At 41.1% G+C, this 20,343-nt stretch overlaps 1 protein-coding gene and 1 long non-coding RNA gene across 2 annotated transcripts in view; one reads left to right on the plus strand and one right to left on the minus strand.

The window, feature by feature from the left end:
• LOC135258482 (uncharacterized) overlaps positions 1-14,268 on the minus strand; it is a 189,120-nt gene extending 174,852 nt beyond the window's left edge. Inside the window, exon 1 of the long non-coding RNA XR_010331002.1 lies at positions 14,062-14,268. This is a non-coding gene — a long non-coding RNA (uncharacterized LOC135258482). The remainder of the gene's footprint in view (positions 1-14,061) is intronic.
• The window catches only part of LOC135258451 (protein starmaker-like), a 228,028-nt gene that overhangs the window by 187,310 nt on the left and 20,375 nt on the right, over positions 1-20,343 (plus strand). The window contains exons 12-19 of the mRNA XM_064341841.1: positions 12,165-12,274; positions 12,666-12,744; positions 12,898-13,115; positions 13,856-13,973; positions 15,464-15,573; positions 18,184-18,213; positions 18,491-18,548; positions 19,428-19,609. Coding sequence (XP_064197911.1) covers positions 12,165-12,274; positions 12,666-12,744; positions 12,898-13,115; positions 13,856-13,973; positions 15,464-15,573; positions 18,184-18,213; positions 18,491-18,548; positions 19,428-19,609 — 905 coding nt within the window. The remainder of the gene's footprint in view (positions 1-12,164; positions 12,275-12,665; positions 12,745-12,897; positions 13,116-13,855; positions 13,974-15,463; positions 15,574-18,183; positions 18,214-18,490; positions 18,549-19,427; positions 19,610-20,343) is intronic.

The raw sequence follows: 20,343 nt of genomic DNA on the forward strand, positions 1-20,343 counted from the left end.
TTTCAAAAAGTCAGAAAGGCTCGGGAAACACGTTAAAAAAGTTTTTCAGAAAATTTTCCTGTCCACAGGGGTTTAAATTTCGGTATTTTTAATCGATTAACAACAGTTGTTCAGTAAAATTAAAGCTATCGAAAAAACCCCCCCCCTGAGCTAACGTTGATAATGTAGGAAAAAATTTTTAATAACAACAGAATATCAATGGGAATATTACTCTAATATCAGTAAAATTTAATATCGTAGCCTAACTCTCTTAACAGCATCGCCCAAACGAAACTAACAATAACACTTTCGATTTTGTTGCTTATAAAATTGGGTGACAATCAGTTGTTGTTTCAGTGCCCTGTTTGGATCATCAGTCCGTGAAAATGATTCTGACTGCATCTTCACACTACGCTTTATTCTTTTGCGGAAAAACGCTGCAGGTGAACTGATTCCAGAACAGATTTTTCCGGTAAGTGAAGCTAAATAAAACTGTTCGTGGCATTGGCTAATATCGACAGATGTTGTTATAGAGCAGCACTATAGCCCAGGACCGTGCAGGATAAATTAAACAATGGCGTCCTTTCACGGGTTTCAATAACACCTTCTTACATACGAATACAGGACCTTAGGCCACAAATGCTTCGTTTGTTTAATAATGTTTCTTTAATAAGCTTTTCTGTTCAAGCAGCACAGGAAAATTGTATTTTACACAAACACATAGTTTTAACAAGTAATGATTTTGTTTTCCAGACTATTGGCACTCCCGTTCTCAGTACTTTGTGTACCCTCCCTTTACATTACATTACATTACAGGTATTTATGGCAGACCCTCTTATCCAGAGCGACGTACAACAAAGCGTATAACTGTATCCAGGGACAAGTAGGCCTACGTTGAAAACCCTAGAGGGAAGTACAGTTCCAAGTGCAGGGAGCGACCGCATAGTTTAACTGTTATCTTTACAGAGGTGAAACAATTGAGTAATCTTGTATCCTATATTTTAGGAGATACGTGAATGCATGGTCTGGCATGGAAGTTGCATATTCTTTCTCTGTCTCCTCATGTAGTGGCCTAGCTCAAGTATTTATTCTAAATGCCAATTGAGACACCAGCAATGTTTTGAATACATTTTCCAGTGAACCTGCCTACTCAGGTTTGTTGGAGCTTCATCTTGTTTTGGGTTTTGGTCAGGGGCGCAACAACCTACTTCTCAGGGTGGGTGCAAGACGCAACACACACATTTAATACATCACAATCATTGTAGGATCAAATGCAATTGCGCTTGCATTCACGATCAAAATAAGAATGAAAGTGAAAGTAAGAGGGTTTTTATAACATGTTAAAAATTCAATTTTTATTCCATTACAATTTTATTCCAGTAGAGTTTACAATCTTATTCCATTACTTGTGTATCAGTTCGCCCTAATTCATCTCATTTCACGCACCACTCTCTTTTATAACTAGATTCTCACGCGCCTGAATTTCATGCTAGCCCATCTGTCCAGTATTTCGTTGAAATGAGTGAAGCGCGCGACTTTGCTTTCGATTGATATTGCAGCCAGATGCGTCAATCGCGCGTTGTCCATGATAGAACGGAGGTAATTCTTTATTATTTTCAGTTTACTGAAAGACCTTTCGGCAGATGCTACAGTTACTGGGATTGTAAGGAAGACCCCCGATAGAGCTTGTAAGTGAAAACGTCACCAAGCCACTCCCCTCGTTTTCCCGCAAATTTGTCAATGGGAAAATGAATGGGGCAATTTTCAATAAGCGATATTTTTAGTTACACGTCGGGGACCAGTTAGCTATTGGTATGCGGTACTCATGACATATATGACTCATGAAATATAATATCAGCAGCACGATTGACCCATGAGAAGTACAAGGTACAACGTTGTGTACGTTTAGTACGCTTAGGAACTACACATACCGGTACTGTGCTCACGACGCACGCTTATATCGTCACGGCTCAGCTGGAACACGCTTGCGCCCTTCTACTTCTAGTGTCACTGATATCGTATTTCAATTTAAAATGACTGGAAATAACAGATTTGTTACTATTAAGTTATATTGTTTCTTTCACATCATAATTGTACGGTCGACAACAGCATTTCCTTTCAGGAATCTATAAAGTACAACCATAGACCGTATAAAAGAGTACAATCTCACCTAACTAACTTAAGACGTGATTTAAAATGGAGTCATATTAGCCTATATTTTTTATCATAACACAACAATATAGCTACGTGGTTTTCGATAAATTACCGACAATATGTTTACTACTTACTATGTTTTAATAAAACTGTTTATTAGAAATTGTGTATCTCTTGCCTACCGCAACTGCTGCACCTGTCTTGTCTAAGTGCAACTGCACTGTCAATCTAATTTTCACAATGTGTGTATTCCTTTAGTGCTGTGAGCAAACTGAAAGTCTATGTTACACCAAGCGGCCAAAACCAGACTTGGTTTTTGAAGCTCATTTCCTGGTGTTGTAGTTCCTGGTTGCTCACTAGCGCCAATACGGATGGCTCCACTATAGGTGTTTTCATATCCGGTTTCCATGTAAGTCTACGGTACAAATGCGATCAAAATACAAAGTCAATAATTTTTTCTCACAAGAACAAATAGTCATAATAGGTGTGTTTTATTCGTCTTATGACTGTCCATGGGTCGATTTCATGATTTATTGCGTCATTTGGGCACAGTGCCAATATTTGTTCTGGACCAATGAGGTACATCTTGCGTCACTACCGGATTACTGCGGAGGACTGAGCTACAGTAGGGGCTACCATCTGTGGTCACTGGGGTGGGAGGTGGCGTCTCTTGGCCTTGACATTGCGGCTGCGACCACGGTCCACCTGTGCAAAGTCAGAAAATGCAGGCATCCCTTTTTATAGTGGTTTCATTATAGCGTGTGCTATTTACAGCTGCACTAGACAACCATAAAATAATCCACCTCTGAAGTTTTACGGTAGCCGAGTCATTTTTACTATTTCCTTTAGCCCACTTAACCAAATAATTAGTTGGCAGAAAGCGTAATCAGCTAACGCTTATGTGCTATCTGTGGTAGTCCAGTAGCCTATGCTAAAACAGTTCGCAACTTCGGCTACCAAGCCATTTGACTAGCTAGCTAACCCTAACCGGCAAATATTCCATCTGTCAAACGTGTATGACGGCTTGTCAGTCGTGTACATTCCGTAAATGTCTACCTGGGCTATGCTGCACGAATGTGACAAAGCTAGAAGCTAGCAAGAAAATAATAATAATTAGAAATTCAATGTACATTATTTTTGTCTTTATGCAACAGGTGGAAAACTTGCTCTTCAAAGTGCGTTGTCATATTTACACGCCTGTAGATCAGTTATTAAAATACTTGGTAGATTTGTTAATCACCGCTGACAGTGTTAATTTTTATTCGGTAAAAAGTGACTTGCGAACGATCGGTCAGCTAGCGTCACCCAGCAAGTAAACACCACAAACGGCGATGGAGTAGTAGCAGTTAATGGCTCATTAACTGACTGTGGCGAAAACCTACGACGATAACTTGCTTGGTTAACAGCAGGTCTGCCAGACAGTTATATGAAAATTAGCCTTGTCAAATCACTAGTAGTCTACACATCTCTGATTGATTGACCATCAGTGCAGTCGATGTTCTTCCCCTGTAGTTCATATTGCTAATGCGTGAGCTAACCACGGATAGCTTACCTATCTCACTGGCAAGCTGATATGCTAGCTAAGCATATTCGTTTTGCCGAGAAACATAAATTGAAGATAACTGAACATAATTGTATTATTAATGTCATACATATAACGTGATTACATGACACAGTAGGCTACACTCACGGATGGAAATTAAACTCCGTAAACATTTGATAATATATTTTAAAACATAACGGCAGACAGTCAGCTAGCCTCAAGTTCGTTCTGCAATCGTTCGTTCAGGTTGATGGGCTTTTCCGCACCGGACTGTCAATCACATTGTAAAATCACAAGACCGCTTAACTCTATGGTTTTGGCTCCAAATCGAGAACATGGCCGCGCCCGCCATTGAGCTTCAAAACGTGTTTTACAGACCCACGGAGAGGCAATGGGTGACATCACAGTAGCTTTGTCCATATTTTTTACAGTCTCTGTCTTGAACGCAGCAATGAACACAGGCCCAAGAATACACTGGAAAACCGAATGAGTGGCGTCGTCTTCCATGTTAAATCAGACGACATTGTAAAACGGAAACAAACATAAAATACAAAGCTGATGAATACAACATAAAACACTTGCACAAAGTTCTCTTAATCTTATTGGTAGATGTAAATAAGTTTCGCATACGTTGTCGCTTCACGAGTTCCAACAATAAACAGTCTAGCAAAAGACGCGCCATTTTATGCTAACGCGGATTACATCCTCATTCGTGCATGTTACACAAACATCCTTCTTAAACACTCGCCTAATAAACAACGATCCCGCATTTCAGGACTTTCTAAAGTCAGAACAGGTCTCAGGAACACGTTCCATAAAGTTCTGCAGTAAATTATTCCTGTCCACAGAGGTTACTTTCGGTATTAATTAATCGATTGACGTACAGTTGTTCAGTAAAACTCCGAAGCTATCGAACAAACCGTGAGCTAACGTCTGATAATGTAGGATCCTATTGTAATAACAACAGAATATCAATAGAATATTACTCTAATATCAGTAAAATTTAATATCGTAGCCTAACTCTCTTAACAGCATCGCCCAAACGAAACTAACAATAACACTTTCGATTTTGTTGCTTATAAAATTGGGTGACAATCAGTTGTTGTTTCAGTGCCCTGTTTGGATCATCAGTCCGTGAAAATGATTCTGACTGCATCTTCACACTACGCTTTATTCTTTTGCGGAAAAACGCTGCAGGTGAACTGATTCCAGAACAGATTTTTCCGGTAAGTGAAGCTAAATAAAAACTGTTCGTGGCATTGGCTAATATCGACAGATGTTGTTATAGAGCAGCACTATAGCCCAGGACCGTGCAGGATAAATTAAACAATGGCGTCCTTTCACGGGTTTCAATAACACCTTCTTACATACGAATACAGGACCTTAGGCCACAAATGCTTCGTTTGTTTAATAATGTTTCTTTAATAAGCTTTTCTGTTCAAGCAGCACAGGAAAATTGTATTTTACACAAACACATAGTTTTAACAAGTAATGATTTTGTTTTCCAGACTATTGGCACTCCCGTTCTCAGTACTTTGTGTACCCTCCCTTTACATTACATTACATTACAGGTATTTATGGCAGACCCTCTTATCCAGAGCGACGTACAACAAAGCGTATAACTGTATCCAGGGACAAGTAGGCCTACGTTGAAAACCCTAGAGGGAAGTACAGTTCCAAGTGCAGGGAGCGACCGCATAGTTTAACTGTTATCTTTACAGAGGTGAAACAATTGAGTAATCTTGTATCCTATATTTTAGGAGATACGTGAATGCATGGTCTGGCATGGAAGTTGCATATTCTTTCTCTGTCTCCTCATGTAGTGGCCTAGCTCAAGTATTTATTCTAAATGCCAATTGAGACACCAGCAATGTTTTGAATACATTTTCCAGTGAACCTGCCTACTCAGGTTTGTTGGAGCTTCATCTTGTTTTGGGTTTTGGTCAGGGGCGCAACAACCTACTTCTCAGGGTGGGTGCAAGACGCAACACACACATTTAATACATCACAATCATTGTAGGATCAAATGCAATTGCGCTTGCATTCACGATCAAAATAAGAATGAAAGTGAAAGTAAGAGGGTTTTTATAACATGTTAAAAATTCAATTTTTATTCCATTACAATTTTATTCCAGTAGAGTTTACAATCTTATTCCATTACTTGTGTATCAGTTCGCCCTAATTCATCTCATTTCACGCACCACTCTCTTTTATAACTAGATTCTCACGCGCCTGAATTTCATGCTAGCCCATCTGTCCAGTATTTCGTTGAAATGAGTGAAGCGCGCGACTTTGCTTTCGATTGATATTGCAGCCAGATGCGTCAATCGCGCGTTGTCCATGATAGAACGGAGGTAATTCTTTATTATTTTCAGCTTACTGAAAGACCTTTCGGCAGATGCTACAGTTACTGGGATTGTAAGGAAGACCCCCGATAGAGCTTGTAAGTGAAAACGTCACCAAGCCACTCCCCTCGTTTTCCCCGCAGATTTGTCAATGGGAGAATGAATGGGGCAATTTTCAATAAGCGATATTTTTAGTTACACGTCGGGGACCAGTTAGCTATTGGTATGCGGTACTCATGACATATATGACTCATGAAATATAATATCAGCAGCACGATTGACCCATGAGAAGTACAAGGTACAACGTTGTGTACGTTTAGTACGCTTAGGAACTACACATACCGGTACTGTGCTCACGACGCACGCTTATATCGTCACGGCTCAGCTGGAACACGCTTGCGCCCTTCTACTTCTAGTGTCACTGATATCGTATTTCAATTTAAAATTACTGGAAATAACAGATTTGTTACTATTAAGTTATATTGTTTCTTTCACATCATAATTGTACAGTCGACAACAGGATTTCCTTTCAGGAATCTATAAAGTACAACCATAGACCGTATAAAAGAGTACAACCTCACCTAACTAACTTAAGACGTGATTTAAAATGGAGTCATATTATTTTTTATCACAACACAACAACAATATAGCTACGTGGTTTTCGATAAATTACCGACAATATGTTTACTACTTACTATCTCTTACTATTATTTATTGTGTATCTCTTGCCTACCGCAACTGCTGCACCTGTCTTGTCTAAGTGCAACTGCACTGTCAATCTAATTTCACAATGTGTGTATTCCTTTAGTGCTGTGAGTAAACTGAAAGTCTATGTTACACCCCTATACGGTCTATGGTTACACCGAAGCCTTGCGAAACGAAGTTTCGTTACATCGTGTACTGTACAGCATATACGGTTTGTAATGACAAATAAACCTTTATTACTGCTTTCTGGTCTGTTTGAAGTCATAAATTACTTAGTGCTGTGATAATTTGTTTATACAAGTTTAAGACTTCTATTTCATGATGAGTAGATATGTGTCCTTTTTTGAAAGTTAGATTCAAAATGTTTTTCTTCTCTGCACTTAATAAAATTGATGTATTTTACCAGACGCGTTTAAGCATTTATTAATTGTATAAATGCCATTATTGCATTCAAAATAAATGTTTAATTTAATTTAATTTAAACACAATAAACGGTTTCTTATTTTCTTCACTGCCTTGAACAATGAAGCTGCCCAAAGACAAAGATGGCATCTTCATTCTACCAGTAGATGGCAAAGAATCGAATTAACTTCACATCATTACTGCTGCAATACATTGTGTACTGTACAGCATATACGGTTTGTAATGACAAATAAACCTGACTTTGACAGCTAGCTAGCTACCTGCTGATCCAGCCCTTCCTAACGTTAACGTTAGCTAACTGAAACTTTATAAACGATATCTTTCATGCTGGCGCTGACAGACCTGCTAATCTACCCTGGGTGTATATGACCAACTCTACATGGCTGGATTTGGAATGTGTCAGGGTGGGCGCGGGAATGGACCCAAGCGCAGAGTGCGGGGAAAAACACAAAACTCAAAAAATAGGCAGAACGAAGACTTTACTTGCAGAAGGGGAACAAAGGGAACAGAAAGCCTCACAGGGCGGCTAAAACAAACACAAAGAAAAACTTCCAAAAACACAGGAAAACAAGAAAATACAAAAGTCTAAAACACGTTACAAACAGAACAGGGGCAGGAACACTCAGGAACAAGCACGCAAGCTACAGGCTACAGGCTACAGGCTACAGGCTACAGGCTACAGGCTACAGGCTACAGGCTACAGGCTACAGGCTACAGGCTACAGGCTACAGGCTACAGGCTACAGGCTACAGGCTACAGGCTACAGGCTACAGGCTACAGGCTACAGGCAGGCAAGAGGCAAGCAAGGATCCAGCACCTGAGTCAGGGAGAAGGGAGACTTAAATAGACACGACGCAGACGAGACACAGGAGGGCACAATGAACAATCAGGCCACAGAGAGGGAAGGGAACATGAGACAATAAGGAACCAATAATAGGGTGATTGAAAACAATAAAACAATTAAACAAGACACAAAGCAGAGGTGCCGCCATCTGGCGGCCCAACCAGGAATAACGGGGGGGAAGACACAGAACCCTGACAGAATGATTTCCTTCCGTCTTAACATTATTGTCCTGACCATTGAAAAAATCTTTCTTCCCCTACTAATGGTTAAAGTTAGGACCTGGGAAGGGAAATCTGATCCCAGACCAGCAGTTAGGTGCAGCCTATTCCCGCCTCCATTTGCTAAGCTCTGGTTGGTTTGGTTATCCAGTTTGACAGTGATGTTCTCATCTTTCTTTCTGTATCCTGTCTAGTCATTTTTCTTTTTCGGTTTTGGGCGCCCGAAGGCTTCTTTCTCCCATCCATGATGGTAACGTTCGTTAACTATCGTTATTCTCCTAACGTTAGTTCTGTCCTGAGACAGTCAGTTTTTTCGTACGCTCTTTGGCGCCCCCGCTGATGTGGCGCCCGGGTGCATTGCACCCTCTGCACCCCCTGTCGCTGCGCCGCTGGTTTTGGTTGTGGCAGGTAATAGCTGATGTCGGTAAAGGTGATGGTTCATTTGCTGGCTAATTAGTCATGCCGTTTCAAAGTTCAAAGTAAACAAAGACCTTTTTGACTGAAAGTCTTAACACAACAAAGCAAAATAATGATAAGAAAAAATGAAGCAAAAACTATATCAAAGTAAAGTTGACTCTGATCCCTCTTTCCATTGGGAACTTTGCGTGGCTATTTATACTGTGAACAAAAACAAAGACATTGGCTCCCTCAACACCTCCCTTTTCTCCCCCTTTTCTTCAGGCTGTTTTGCATAGACTCTTTCTCTCTTCTGTGCAGCAGACTACACTGTCTTCGCTCTACTTCCTGTTTACTTTATATTGTGGTTGTTTTGCATCGTCTTCTTTTCTCTCTCCAGCCATTCCTGCAGTCACCTCTGTACAGCCCTGGTTCAAATCCAGTGAACATTTTTGTGGTGAAAAGTTGATGAAAAATAGGTACTCAGGTGAAAGCCTGCCTACATCTGTTTGAAAAGTTTTATAGCCAGCTAGAGAGTAACCAGGCTAACTATGGGTAAAACCCAAGCTAAATTGGGGTTAACCTAATCTGTTTATATCAAAACATCTCTCAGCCTAGATTTCTAGACATGTATATTCTGGCTTTTGCTCAGGGGTCTATGGGGTGCTGTTTATATAATTGTGCACGTTCTGTAATCCTGCTGTAATTTTGCACATTTAGCATCACTAAGTGTAAAAAAAAAAAAATCTCAACAATTTTCAAATGTTACTTTTAAAAACATTTAGAGAGAAAATTGTCTCAAAAATTGTGATCACTTTTCCAAGAGCAATGCTCTGCATTAAAGCAACAATGAAAAATCATGGATTATATATAAATATAAATTTTAAATATAATTGTGAATGTTCAATGTAAATGTATGTAGATCAAGTGAATTTACTTTTTCCCCCCCTATATTACGTTTTTTCTGGATTACGGGGTCTGCCAGATACCTGTAATGCAGTTGCAATCATGCCAAGTATTCCCTTTGGTGACATAAACTCTTTCGCTTTGCTTTGCTTGGAAGGGATTTACAACTTTTGTTCCACAGCTGGGCTACCTGAGAGACAATCATTAACACAGAGATTTTGACAAGATTGCTTTGACTTGTATAGTAAGTTCAGGTTGGCAATGAGAAGTAGAAGTGACACAACAAAGTTAATACAGTGAATTGAACACACCTGCATATTGAGTGATTCAGACTAAAATGCCCATAATTTATTAACAAAAATACAAGATTTCTAAACCAAGCTGACATATAGCCTGCTGAAGTCACCTGAGATCCCTCTGCAATCTACACAAATCTCCAATGGGCCGCACTGATTGATTTAGAGTTAAAAATAGCTGAAACATAAAAATATAATTCCTTGGTTCCTCTTCCATCCCCAAACCCCAACTACAAGGTGCTTAGGTTCTTCATTCTGTCATTTTGTGATGTTTGCCCAGAGGGAGGAGGATGGATTGCCCCCAGTGCCGCAGGGAATGTGGGCAGAATGACAAGTTCTGCAGTGAATGTGGCTACAAACTGTGCTCTGCTAACACACCTGTCACAGGTAAGCCCAGCGAGCTAGTTAGCGACCATACCTCCTATATTTTGTGGTAATTGTTTAGCTAACTAGCATTAACCCAGCTTGCTAAATTAGTCAATGCAATAGCAATTATGTGAAGTTCAATTTAAAAGCTCATTTGGATAGCTGTCCTAATGTGCTAGTGTGCTCAACAAGGTCCTAATTTAAGTTCATTTTGCAGTAGTCCTCAGTTTGCAATACATAGACTGTCCTTTTTGGGCGGGGGGGGGGGGGTTGGGTGAAATGTCATTATCAATTGTCATGCTGTTTTTGAAAAAGAGGTGTAGATTTTTCATAATGTTTTATGCATTAAATGAACACAAAAGCATTAATTAGGCTGCCAGTAATGGACATATGTAGGCCCTGTGCAAACGTGAATGCTTAAAGCTACGCAAAGTCGATTTCACATGTGATTGCGTTCTAACCCTAAACCGGAATCCACACATCCTCCGACGAGAAACAACTTCGCAATCACCTCCATTAATTTCAATAGGAGCCGAACCACTTTTGTTATTGACCTTTTCTTTTAAAAAAAAAAAGTGGTTTATAATGTGAATCAACAGTGAGATTGCTAGTGCACATAATAGTACATATAGCTAGCTCTGTTGGGAAAGACAGTCACAGAAAAGGTTTCAGATAAACAAACTAAAAAAAGCAGTTTGGATAAATGAACCGTGCATTGACAGCAATATCTTTCTGCCAAAAAGAAGAAAAGAAACGGTGTTAAGTTATCCAGTTTCTTTCCTTCTTTTTGGCAGAAAGACATTGATGTCGATGCAAAAATTATGGAGGCCCTTTCTTCTGCTGTTGCTTTTCTGTGCCATTTTTGTCAGTAAAAAGTTTGCCACAGAGTTTAACAGTGGTGATATTTACACAAGTAATCTACAACCCCAAAACAAAATGAAAAACAACATAGGTTACATTATGAGAGTTAAAAAAATATTGCTTTGTCAATTTCAGTGTCACATGATCCTGCAAAGGCAGTGGCAGCTTGGTTTCAGTCTGTATGAAGAATATGATCCTGTTTTTGGTGTACAATTCATTGTACCTATGTAGCAGAGTGGGTGTGTGCAGTTATCCGGGATGATTCAATGCCTGATTAACTAATCAAATCCTAAATCATTTTCATGAAATGGAGTAAACCCAAATTTAATTAATAAGATTATTTGAAACGATATGTGTTAATTCATCCTGGATTGTTTAAGCGATGTATCTGAAAAAAGGTCCAGGTCAAACTGAGTTTACAATAAAGCTAACAGGCTAGTCAAAGATCAGCAGCAGCAGTTTAATAGCTAAAAAGGCTTACTTAATTTTACAAAGGTTAGAAAAAGTATAGCTAAGTATATTTCAGAAACTAGCAAGCTAGCTGAACAATATGGGAAACTGAAACATTTGAAATATGCTTACTAGCTCACTAGCACCTATCAGCACACATTAAATTTCAGTATTTTCCATGCCCTAAGGGCCAAGTATAGCCCACAGAAATACTAATACCCCACATTATGTACAATAAGATGACAATGAAATACAATTCTACAATATATTATTTGTAAATTGGTGCATAAAACATAACACATGACTGAACCACCTATGAATGCTTACACTAACAATGTCCCCATAACATCTCCTACTGCACAATGTCCCCATCACTGCACTGGAGCATTGGGGTTAATTTGACCAGAGAAAAGATCGTCCCTACTGGCCTGCCAATACCAATTCTAGCAGCTTTCCCTGGAGGTCTTCCATCCAAACACTAACCAAGCCCACACCTGCTGTAGAGGACCAAAGTAGTTGGCTGGGGAGGAGAGGGGGACTGACAGATGCAAATGATGTTTTGAGAGAAAGACAGATGTAAACAATGCAACCCACCATCTCCTCTTGATCTAGATGACCAGTCAACCCATGTATTGTGACTACTGTTGTTTCCTTTGCTTTTTTGTCCCACTGTATTAGGTTCTAACCGACACACCCACTCAAAGAGGCGGAGCCACGCTGACAATCGTCTTCTGAGGTGTTGCCGTGCTTTCATTTGCTGCCAGTGCACAGCACAAGATGAGGAAGAGGTACACTCTAGCTAGTCAATCAGTCTTTATTTCTGTACAGCATCATCTATGCACTGTAAAAAATCACTTTTAATTCCTCAAAGTCAATGATTCACAGCAGCCCGCTACAGTTTAATCTCAAGGGTCTATTAATTGGAATCCATAAATATATGCTGCGCTTACATTGGAGGGATAGTCAGTTAATTTGAAGATAACAGAAAGTGTCTCCTAGCAGCGGAGTAGCTCACATGGTTTTTAAATTTAGCGAGTGAGATAACTTTAGTCGAATATCTATACTGTGCTTACGGCTTACCAACACACTCTGGGTTGCAGCACTTGCCTCAATAACATATATAGTGTAGTATGTATATATTTTTATTTACAGGCAAAATCTATTGATTTTTAACCACAGAGAAGTCTGTTGGAATCTGAGAACGAGCAGACAGACACAACACCTGCTGAGCACATCCCACCTGGCACACCTGCCACAGGTACAAAGGAACTGGTTTTAAAATCATATACAGTTAATCTCCGTTTTGATCAAATTTTGACTTTGGGTGGATGATAAGGGTTGGGGACCCTGTCTTCCACCTCTTATACCAGGGAGTGTGACTGTGGTCTGTCTCTGAACATCTCTGGTGCAGATTCTGAGTATCAGGAGGAGACCACAGACAACAGATCCAGTCTGGGCCCAGAACCAGCACCAGAGGACCCATCCTCATGCCTGGCCCAGTCCCAGCCCTCCTCTGCAGACCCAGCTAAGTCAGACGCAAAGAGTGGTTTAGCGGATACTGATGACATGGATGGGACTTTGAGTAAACACACCAAACACACTGTGTGTACTGCACATGAGGAGATGGAGGTAAGAGTTCATACACAAACCCCAGAGCAGGGACCAAACTCCACAGTGTCAGATTACTTGTTTTGCCTTGTTTAGGCAGCCTATTTAACCCTTGAATAAATTATGTGCTTACAATGGGGAGATCTGTTCAATTCACTACACATATGTCTGAGATAACACTTCTCAAGTTATAGAGTTTATGAACGGGCTCAATAGCTCACAAGCTCTGTACATTTTGGGAGTCAGGTATTTTTAGACAGCCAGGTCTACTGTGCTTATCAGCACTCTCTGAGTTGCAGCGCTTGTCCCAACAAAAATATACTATCATGAATTTCTGTCTACAGGCTAAATCTACTGATTAGCCAACAGGCTAGCTACCAAAGTTGCCTAGTTAACTAGTTGGCTACCACTTTCAGCTCATTATACACACCAAAGAAACCTTAAATGCCATTAGGGACATTTGCTAGGTCATATTCATGTGGGGACGGATGCAGCTAGTTTGCTAAACTGCATTCATTTTCAACCAATTGATTAGTTTATGCATGCAGTCATTTCCCCATTGCTTATTTCAGATGAAATGGTTAGCTAGCAGAGCTGTTTAATCTGCTGACAAGATTTCTATGCGCAGTTTTCTGTATTTCATGTGCTGAACAATTATTTTTAAATATCAGCATGTAATCTCACTCCTCAATTAAATGAGATTTCCCAAATTGTGGGTAAAAGGGGATGAAAAGGGGGGTAATTTGAAGTTTGATTTACAGGAAACTTTGAAAGAGCAGAAAGAAAAGTACGAATCACAGACAAGTCTGTTGGAGTCTGAGAACCAGCAGAGAGACACAACACCTGCTGAGCACCTCACACCTGGGACACCTGCCCCAGGTACAAAGGAACTGGTTTTAAAATCATACAGAAAAAAAACTGTGTTTTGAAATCTTTATTTTTGGCTCATACTTGGTTATGAGACCACTTGGGAAAACCAAGTTGCAGCTTGAAGAGGTGTTGTTGGGCCAGTAGGGGGCACTCTTCCCTATGGACCAAACAGAAATCCAGTGTCCCAGCACAGTGTGGAAGAAGGGGTCCTTGCTAAATTCACGCAAAAAACAGACTCCCCACCTCTGACCACCTAATCATCCCCTATACCTGGTTGGCTGTACAATACCCTACATTTTCCATCCAATTTCCAGTCCATTTACCATTTACCATCCAATTTAGTCCCTCAGGTTCCCCCAGTAGAAGAGAACTGGGTTCTCAGGTGACTTACCTGGTGAGGGTCAGGGTCTAGTGCTGTAGCAGCAGTGCTTTTTCAGCCCATGATAAACTTAATAAAAGTGTATTTTCCAGTGTTCTCATAGACTGTTCTCCTTATGAAAATGTCATTATCAATTGTGGCAGCTTGGCAGTGGCAGCTTGGTTTCAGTCTGTATGAGGAGTATGATCCTGTTTTTGGTGTGCAATTCATTGCACCTATGTAGCAGAGTGGGTGTGTGCAGTTATCCGGGATGATTCAATGCCTGATTAACTAATCAAATCCTAATTCATTTTCATGAAATGGAGTAAACCCAAATTTAATTAATAAGATTATTTGAAACGATATGTGTTAATTCATCCTGGATTGTTTAAGCGATGTATCTGAAAAAAGGTCCAGGTCAAACTGAGTTTACAATAAAGCTAACTGGCTAGTCAACGATCAGCAGCAGCAGTTTAATAGCTAAACAAGCTTACTTAATTTTACAAAGGTTAGAAAAAGTATAGCTAAGTATATTTCAGAAACTAGCAAGCTAGCTGAACAATATGGGAAACTATAACATTTGAAATATGCTTACTAGCTCACTAGCACCTATCAGCACACATTAAATTTCAGTATTTTCCATGCCCTACAGGCCAAGTATAGCCCACAGAAATACTAATACCCCACATTATGTACAATAAGATGACAATGAAATACAATTCTACAATATATTATTTGTAAATTGGTGCATAAAACATAACACATGACTGAACCACCTATGAATGCTTACACTAACAATGCCCCCATAACATCTCCTACTGCACAATGTCCCCATCACTGCACTGGAGCATTGGGGTTAATTTGACCAGAGAAAAGATCGTCCCTACTGGCCTGCCAATACCAATTCTAGCAGCTTTCCCTGGAGGTCTTCCATCCAAACACTAACCAAGCCCACACCTGCTGTAGAGGACCAAAGTAGTTGGCTGGGGAGGAGGGGGGGACTGACAGATGAAAATGATGTTTAGGGAGAAAGACAGATGTGAACAAGGCAACCCACCACCTCCTCTTGATCTAGATGACCAGTCAACCCATGTATTGTGACTACTGTTGTTTCCTTCGGTTTTTTGTCCCACTGTATTAGGTTCTAACCGACACACCCACTCAAAGAGGCGGAGCCACACTGACAATCATCTTCTGAGGTGTTGCCGTGCTTTCATTTGCTGCCAGTGCACAGCACAAGATGAGGAAGAGGTACACTCTGGCTAGTCAATCAGTCTTTATTTCTGTACAGCATCATCTATGCACTGTAAAAAATCACTTTTAATTCCTCAAAGTCAATGATTCACAGCAGCCCGCTACAGTTTAATCTCAAGGGTCTATTAATTGGAATCCATAAATATATGCTGCGCTTACATTGGAGGGATAGTCAGTTAATTTGAAGATAACAGAAAGTGTCTGCTAGCAGCGGAGTAGCTCACATGGTTTTTAAATTTAGCGAGTGAGATATAGCTCGCATCAAATTTAAAACATTGGTCCTAGCATACCAGGCAGTCAAGGGATCAGCCCCAGCATACCTCCACAAGATATTCAAACCCTACATGCCAGCCAGATCCCTCCGTTCTGCTACCCCAGGACGCCTAGCTCCTCCCCCTCTTCGCACGTGCACTTCCAGAACACGTCTCCTGTCCGTTCTGGCCCCACGATGGTGGAATGACCTCCCTGTGGAGGTCAGAACAGCTGAGACACTGACCCATTTCAAACGACGACTGAAGACTCACCTCTTCAGGCTGCACCTCTCCCCATCCCTCCCTTCCCCCCTGTAAATGACTAAGCTTAGGGTTGTAACTAGGCAGCTGTTTCGTAGGTGACTTAGGGGCATTAACTGTCTTAACGACTACTTGTATTTTTTTCATAGATTGCGTTGTTGCTGTTCTCGTTGTTAGTGTTAATCAGTTTAACCATCAGGGTCCAAGTTGAACTATGCGGTTGTTCCCTGCACTTGGACCGGTACTTCTCTCTAGGGGTTTCGTCATACTTGTTCCTGGTTATGGTTATACACTTTGTTGTACGTCGCTCTGGATAAGAGCGTCTGCCAAATGCCTGTAATGTAATGTAATGTAAAGATAACTTTAGTTGAATATCTATACTGTGCTTACGGCTTACCAACACATTCTGGGTTGCAGCACTTGCCTCAATAACATATATAGTGTAGTATGTATATATTTTTATTTACAGGCAAAATCTATTGATTTTTAACCACAGAGAAGTCTGTTGGAATCTGAGAATGAGCAGACAGACACAGCACCTGCTGAGCACATCACACCTGGCACACCTGCCCCAGGTACAAAGGAACTGGTTTTGAAATCGTATACAATTAATCTCAGTTTTGATCAAATTTTGACTTTGGGTGGATGATAAGGGTTGGGGACCCTGTCTTCCACCTCTTATACCAGGGAGTGTGACTGTGGTCTGTCTCTGAACATCTCTGGTGCAGATTCTGAGTATCAGGAGGAGACCACAGACAACAGATCCAGTCTGGGCCCAGAACCAGCACCAGAGAACCCACCCTCATGCCTGGCCCAGTCCCAGCCCTCCTCTGCAGACCCAGATAAGTCAGACGCAGAAAGTGGTTTAACAGATACTGACAGCACGGTTGGGACTATGTATAAAGACACCAAAGACACTGTGTGTAGTGCACAGGAAGAGGAGGTGGAGAAGGAGAAGGGGAAGGATGAGCAGGAGGAGGAGGTGAGAGTTCTTACACAAACTCCAGAGCAGGGTCCAAACTCCAGTACTGGAGGGACGCAGTGTGATCTTTTCAATGTTCGTTATGTGTATTTTTCAGTGTTTCATGTACTTAAAACATTTTTAAAATATTAGTATGTAATCTCACTTCTCAATGAAATGAGATTTCCCAAATTGTGGGTAAAAAGGGGGATGAAAAGGGGGGTAAATCAAGGTCTGATTTACAGGAAACTTTGAAAGAGCAGAAAGAAAAGGAAGAATCACAGAAAAGTGTGTTGGAATCTGAGACCCAGCAGAGAGGCAGAACACCTGCTGAGCACATCACACCTGGCACACCTACCCCAGGTAACAAAGGAACAGGTTTTCAAACCATATACAAATAATTTCAGTTTTGATCAAATTTTGACTTGGGGTGGATGGGGTTGGGGACCCTTCCTTGGAACTCATATACTAGTGAGTGTGACTGTGGTCTGTCTCTGAACATCTCTGGTGCAGAGTCTGAGTATCAGGAGGAGACCACAGACAACAGATCCAGTCTGGGCCCAGAACCAGCGCCAGAGAACCCATCCTTATGTCTGGCCCAGTCCCAGCCCTCCTCTGCAGACCCAGCTAAATCAGACGCAGAGAGTGGTTTAGTGGGTACTGATGACATGGATGGGACTTTGAGAGAAGACATCGAAGATACTGTGTGTACTACACAGGAGGAGGAGGATGAAGAGGAGGAGGAGGAGGAGGAGGAGGAGGAGAATGAGGTGAGTTCTTACTCAAACCCCAGAGAAGGGACCAAACTCCAGTCTTGGAGGGACACAGTGTGATCTTTTCAGCCAATCAGTGACTTATATTAAGCATTTAAGCGCTGAAACACCCTGAAAATCTACAAACACTGCAACCTCTAAGATTTGAGTTTGAGATCTCTGCTTTAGAGCCTTATTCATAGACTGACATTCAGACACACCCAGAACTCCGTCTAAAAAGCATGTGATTAGACAGCTTGGATGACTGACATATTTCAGTTGCATTTCTCAGTTCAGCAGCCTTTGCCAAAGACACTCAAAGTAGCCTTATTAAACTCTGCTACAGCACTTACACTGGGGTTTGGGTGTGGCTCTGTTGCAGGGAATCAAAGGTGCTGAGGATAAGACTAAGGTGACAGTTTCTCTAGAAACCATCTGGCTTTGGACAGCCGCTCTGACAAAGTAAAGGTTTCAATAATCAATTTTTGAAATGTTGGCATGCACATATTTGATTTTAAATGATATTCAGATCAGTGCTGTGAAAGTCCAATATTAAAAAGGCAGCTCCATAAATATAGGTTAGAATTCACATTAATCATTGAGTCAAGAGTTAAAATATTATGTGAAACTAAAACCAACACAACACTTGTACAATATGAATACACTGCCTGTGATGTTTTTCACTGAAGGAAACTGAAGACTCAAAGGAGAGTGTGAGCGTAACTAAAGATGAAACCGTCAGTACAGGTAAAGACCCCCTGTCAAACTGTGTTTTGATATCTTTATTTTTGGCTCATACTTGGTTATGAGACCACTTGGGAAAACCAAGTTGCAGCTTGAAGAGGTGTTGTTGGGCCAGTAGGGGGCACTCTTCCCTATGGACCAAACAGAAATCCAGTGTCCCAGCACAGTGTGGAAGAAGGGGTCCTTGCTAAATTCACGCAAAAAACAGACTCCCCACCTCTGACCACCTAATCATCCCCTATACCTGGTTGGCTGTACAATACCCTACATTTTCCATCCAATTTCCAGTCCATTTACCATTTACCATCCAATTTAGTCCCTCAGGTTCCCCCAGTAGAAGAGAACTGGGTTCTCAGGTGACTTACCTGGTGAGGGTCAGGGTCTAGTGCTGTAGCAGCAGTGCTTTTTCAGCCCATGATAAACTTCATAAAAGTGTATTTTCCAGTGTTCTCATAGTCTGTTCTCCTTATGAAAATGGAGCCTGACATTTTCAAATGTGGAATTAAAATGTTTTTAGCATGTCAAATAAACTGTCATGGCATCCCGCTAGCGTATGGGCAGGCCCCATGCACAGGATGAAATTCTGACCTTGCCAGTGCTGACTGTGGCCGGTAGCCTGCAGGTCCATGCTTGGCAGTAGCATTGCCCAGGGTTAGGGGTGCTTAGATTTGCTGTAGTTGTGTTTCGCTAAAGCTGCTTGCTGTGCCCAAATATGCTTGTATGAATCCCTGCAACACTCTCTAGCAGTGTTGATTAAAAAATTACTCTTGTTTATTTATACAATAGAAAGATATTTAGAGCCAGTGTTTTATCGTGTATAGAGGGATCTGCCTACATTGTGATGGCTGCCGTTCTGTTTGCTCTTTTGACCCACTGTATTAGACTCTGACCAACAAGAAGGGCCTGAGCACCCAATCAGTGAGAGCCAAGTCTACTCTGATAACCACACCCACAATGATAACCAAACCCACTCCAAGAGCCAAAGCCACAGCCACTCTGATGACCACACCCACTCCAAGAGCCTTGGCCACCCTGACGCTGGCTCTCCTGAAGATGAGGCAGAGGTACACCCTGGCTAGTCAGTCTTTATTTCTGTACGGCATCATTTACAGACCACCTAATTCCTCAAGGCCAGTAACTCACAATGGCCAGTTACAGTTGAATTTCAAAGACATGAACATGTCAGGGATGGATATATTGATTGCAATCATATGAATAACAGCCATGCTAACAGTGGATCGATAATAAATTAATTTGATGATACATGAGTCTAAGGCTGGAATTACCCCAGATGCAGAGACAGGGGTGGGCAATTCCAGTCCTGGAGGGTAAGTAATACCTATGGACGGAGTGTAGCACAGTGGGTAAGGAACTGGGCTTGTAACCGAAAGGTCGCAGGTTCGATTCCCGGGTAGGGCACTGCCGTTGTACCCTTGAGCAAGGTACTTAACCAAAATTGCTTCAGTATATGTCCAGCTGTATAAATGGATACAATGTAAAATGCTATGTAAAAAAGTTGTGTAAGTCGCTCTGGATAAGAGCGTCTGCTAAATGCCTGTAATGTAAACAAAGTACTTTGTTACTGTACTGACGTAAGTAGTCCAATCACATGTGGAAATGGCATGTGCAACCTAAAGAACAGCACTCTCAATTATATTTTCAGTTGTACAGTTAGGCTATTAATGGAAACCAATTTTCATCCTAAATGTATCAGTGGGATTTTTCCACTTTATTGCAGATATATATATATAGGATTCAGAAAATATATGCATGAATTTTCCTGATGAGTCTGACCACT

The sequence above is a fragment of the Anguilla rostrata genome, chromosome 7 (assembly GCF_018555375.3).
Source record: "Anguilla rostrata isolate EN2019 chromosome 7, ASM1855537v3, whole genome shotgun sequence".
Taxonomy (NCBI): Eukaryota; Metazoa; Chordata; class Actinopteri; order Anguilliformes; family Anguillidae; genus Anguilla; species Anguilla rostrata.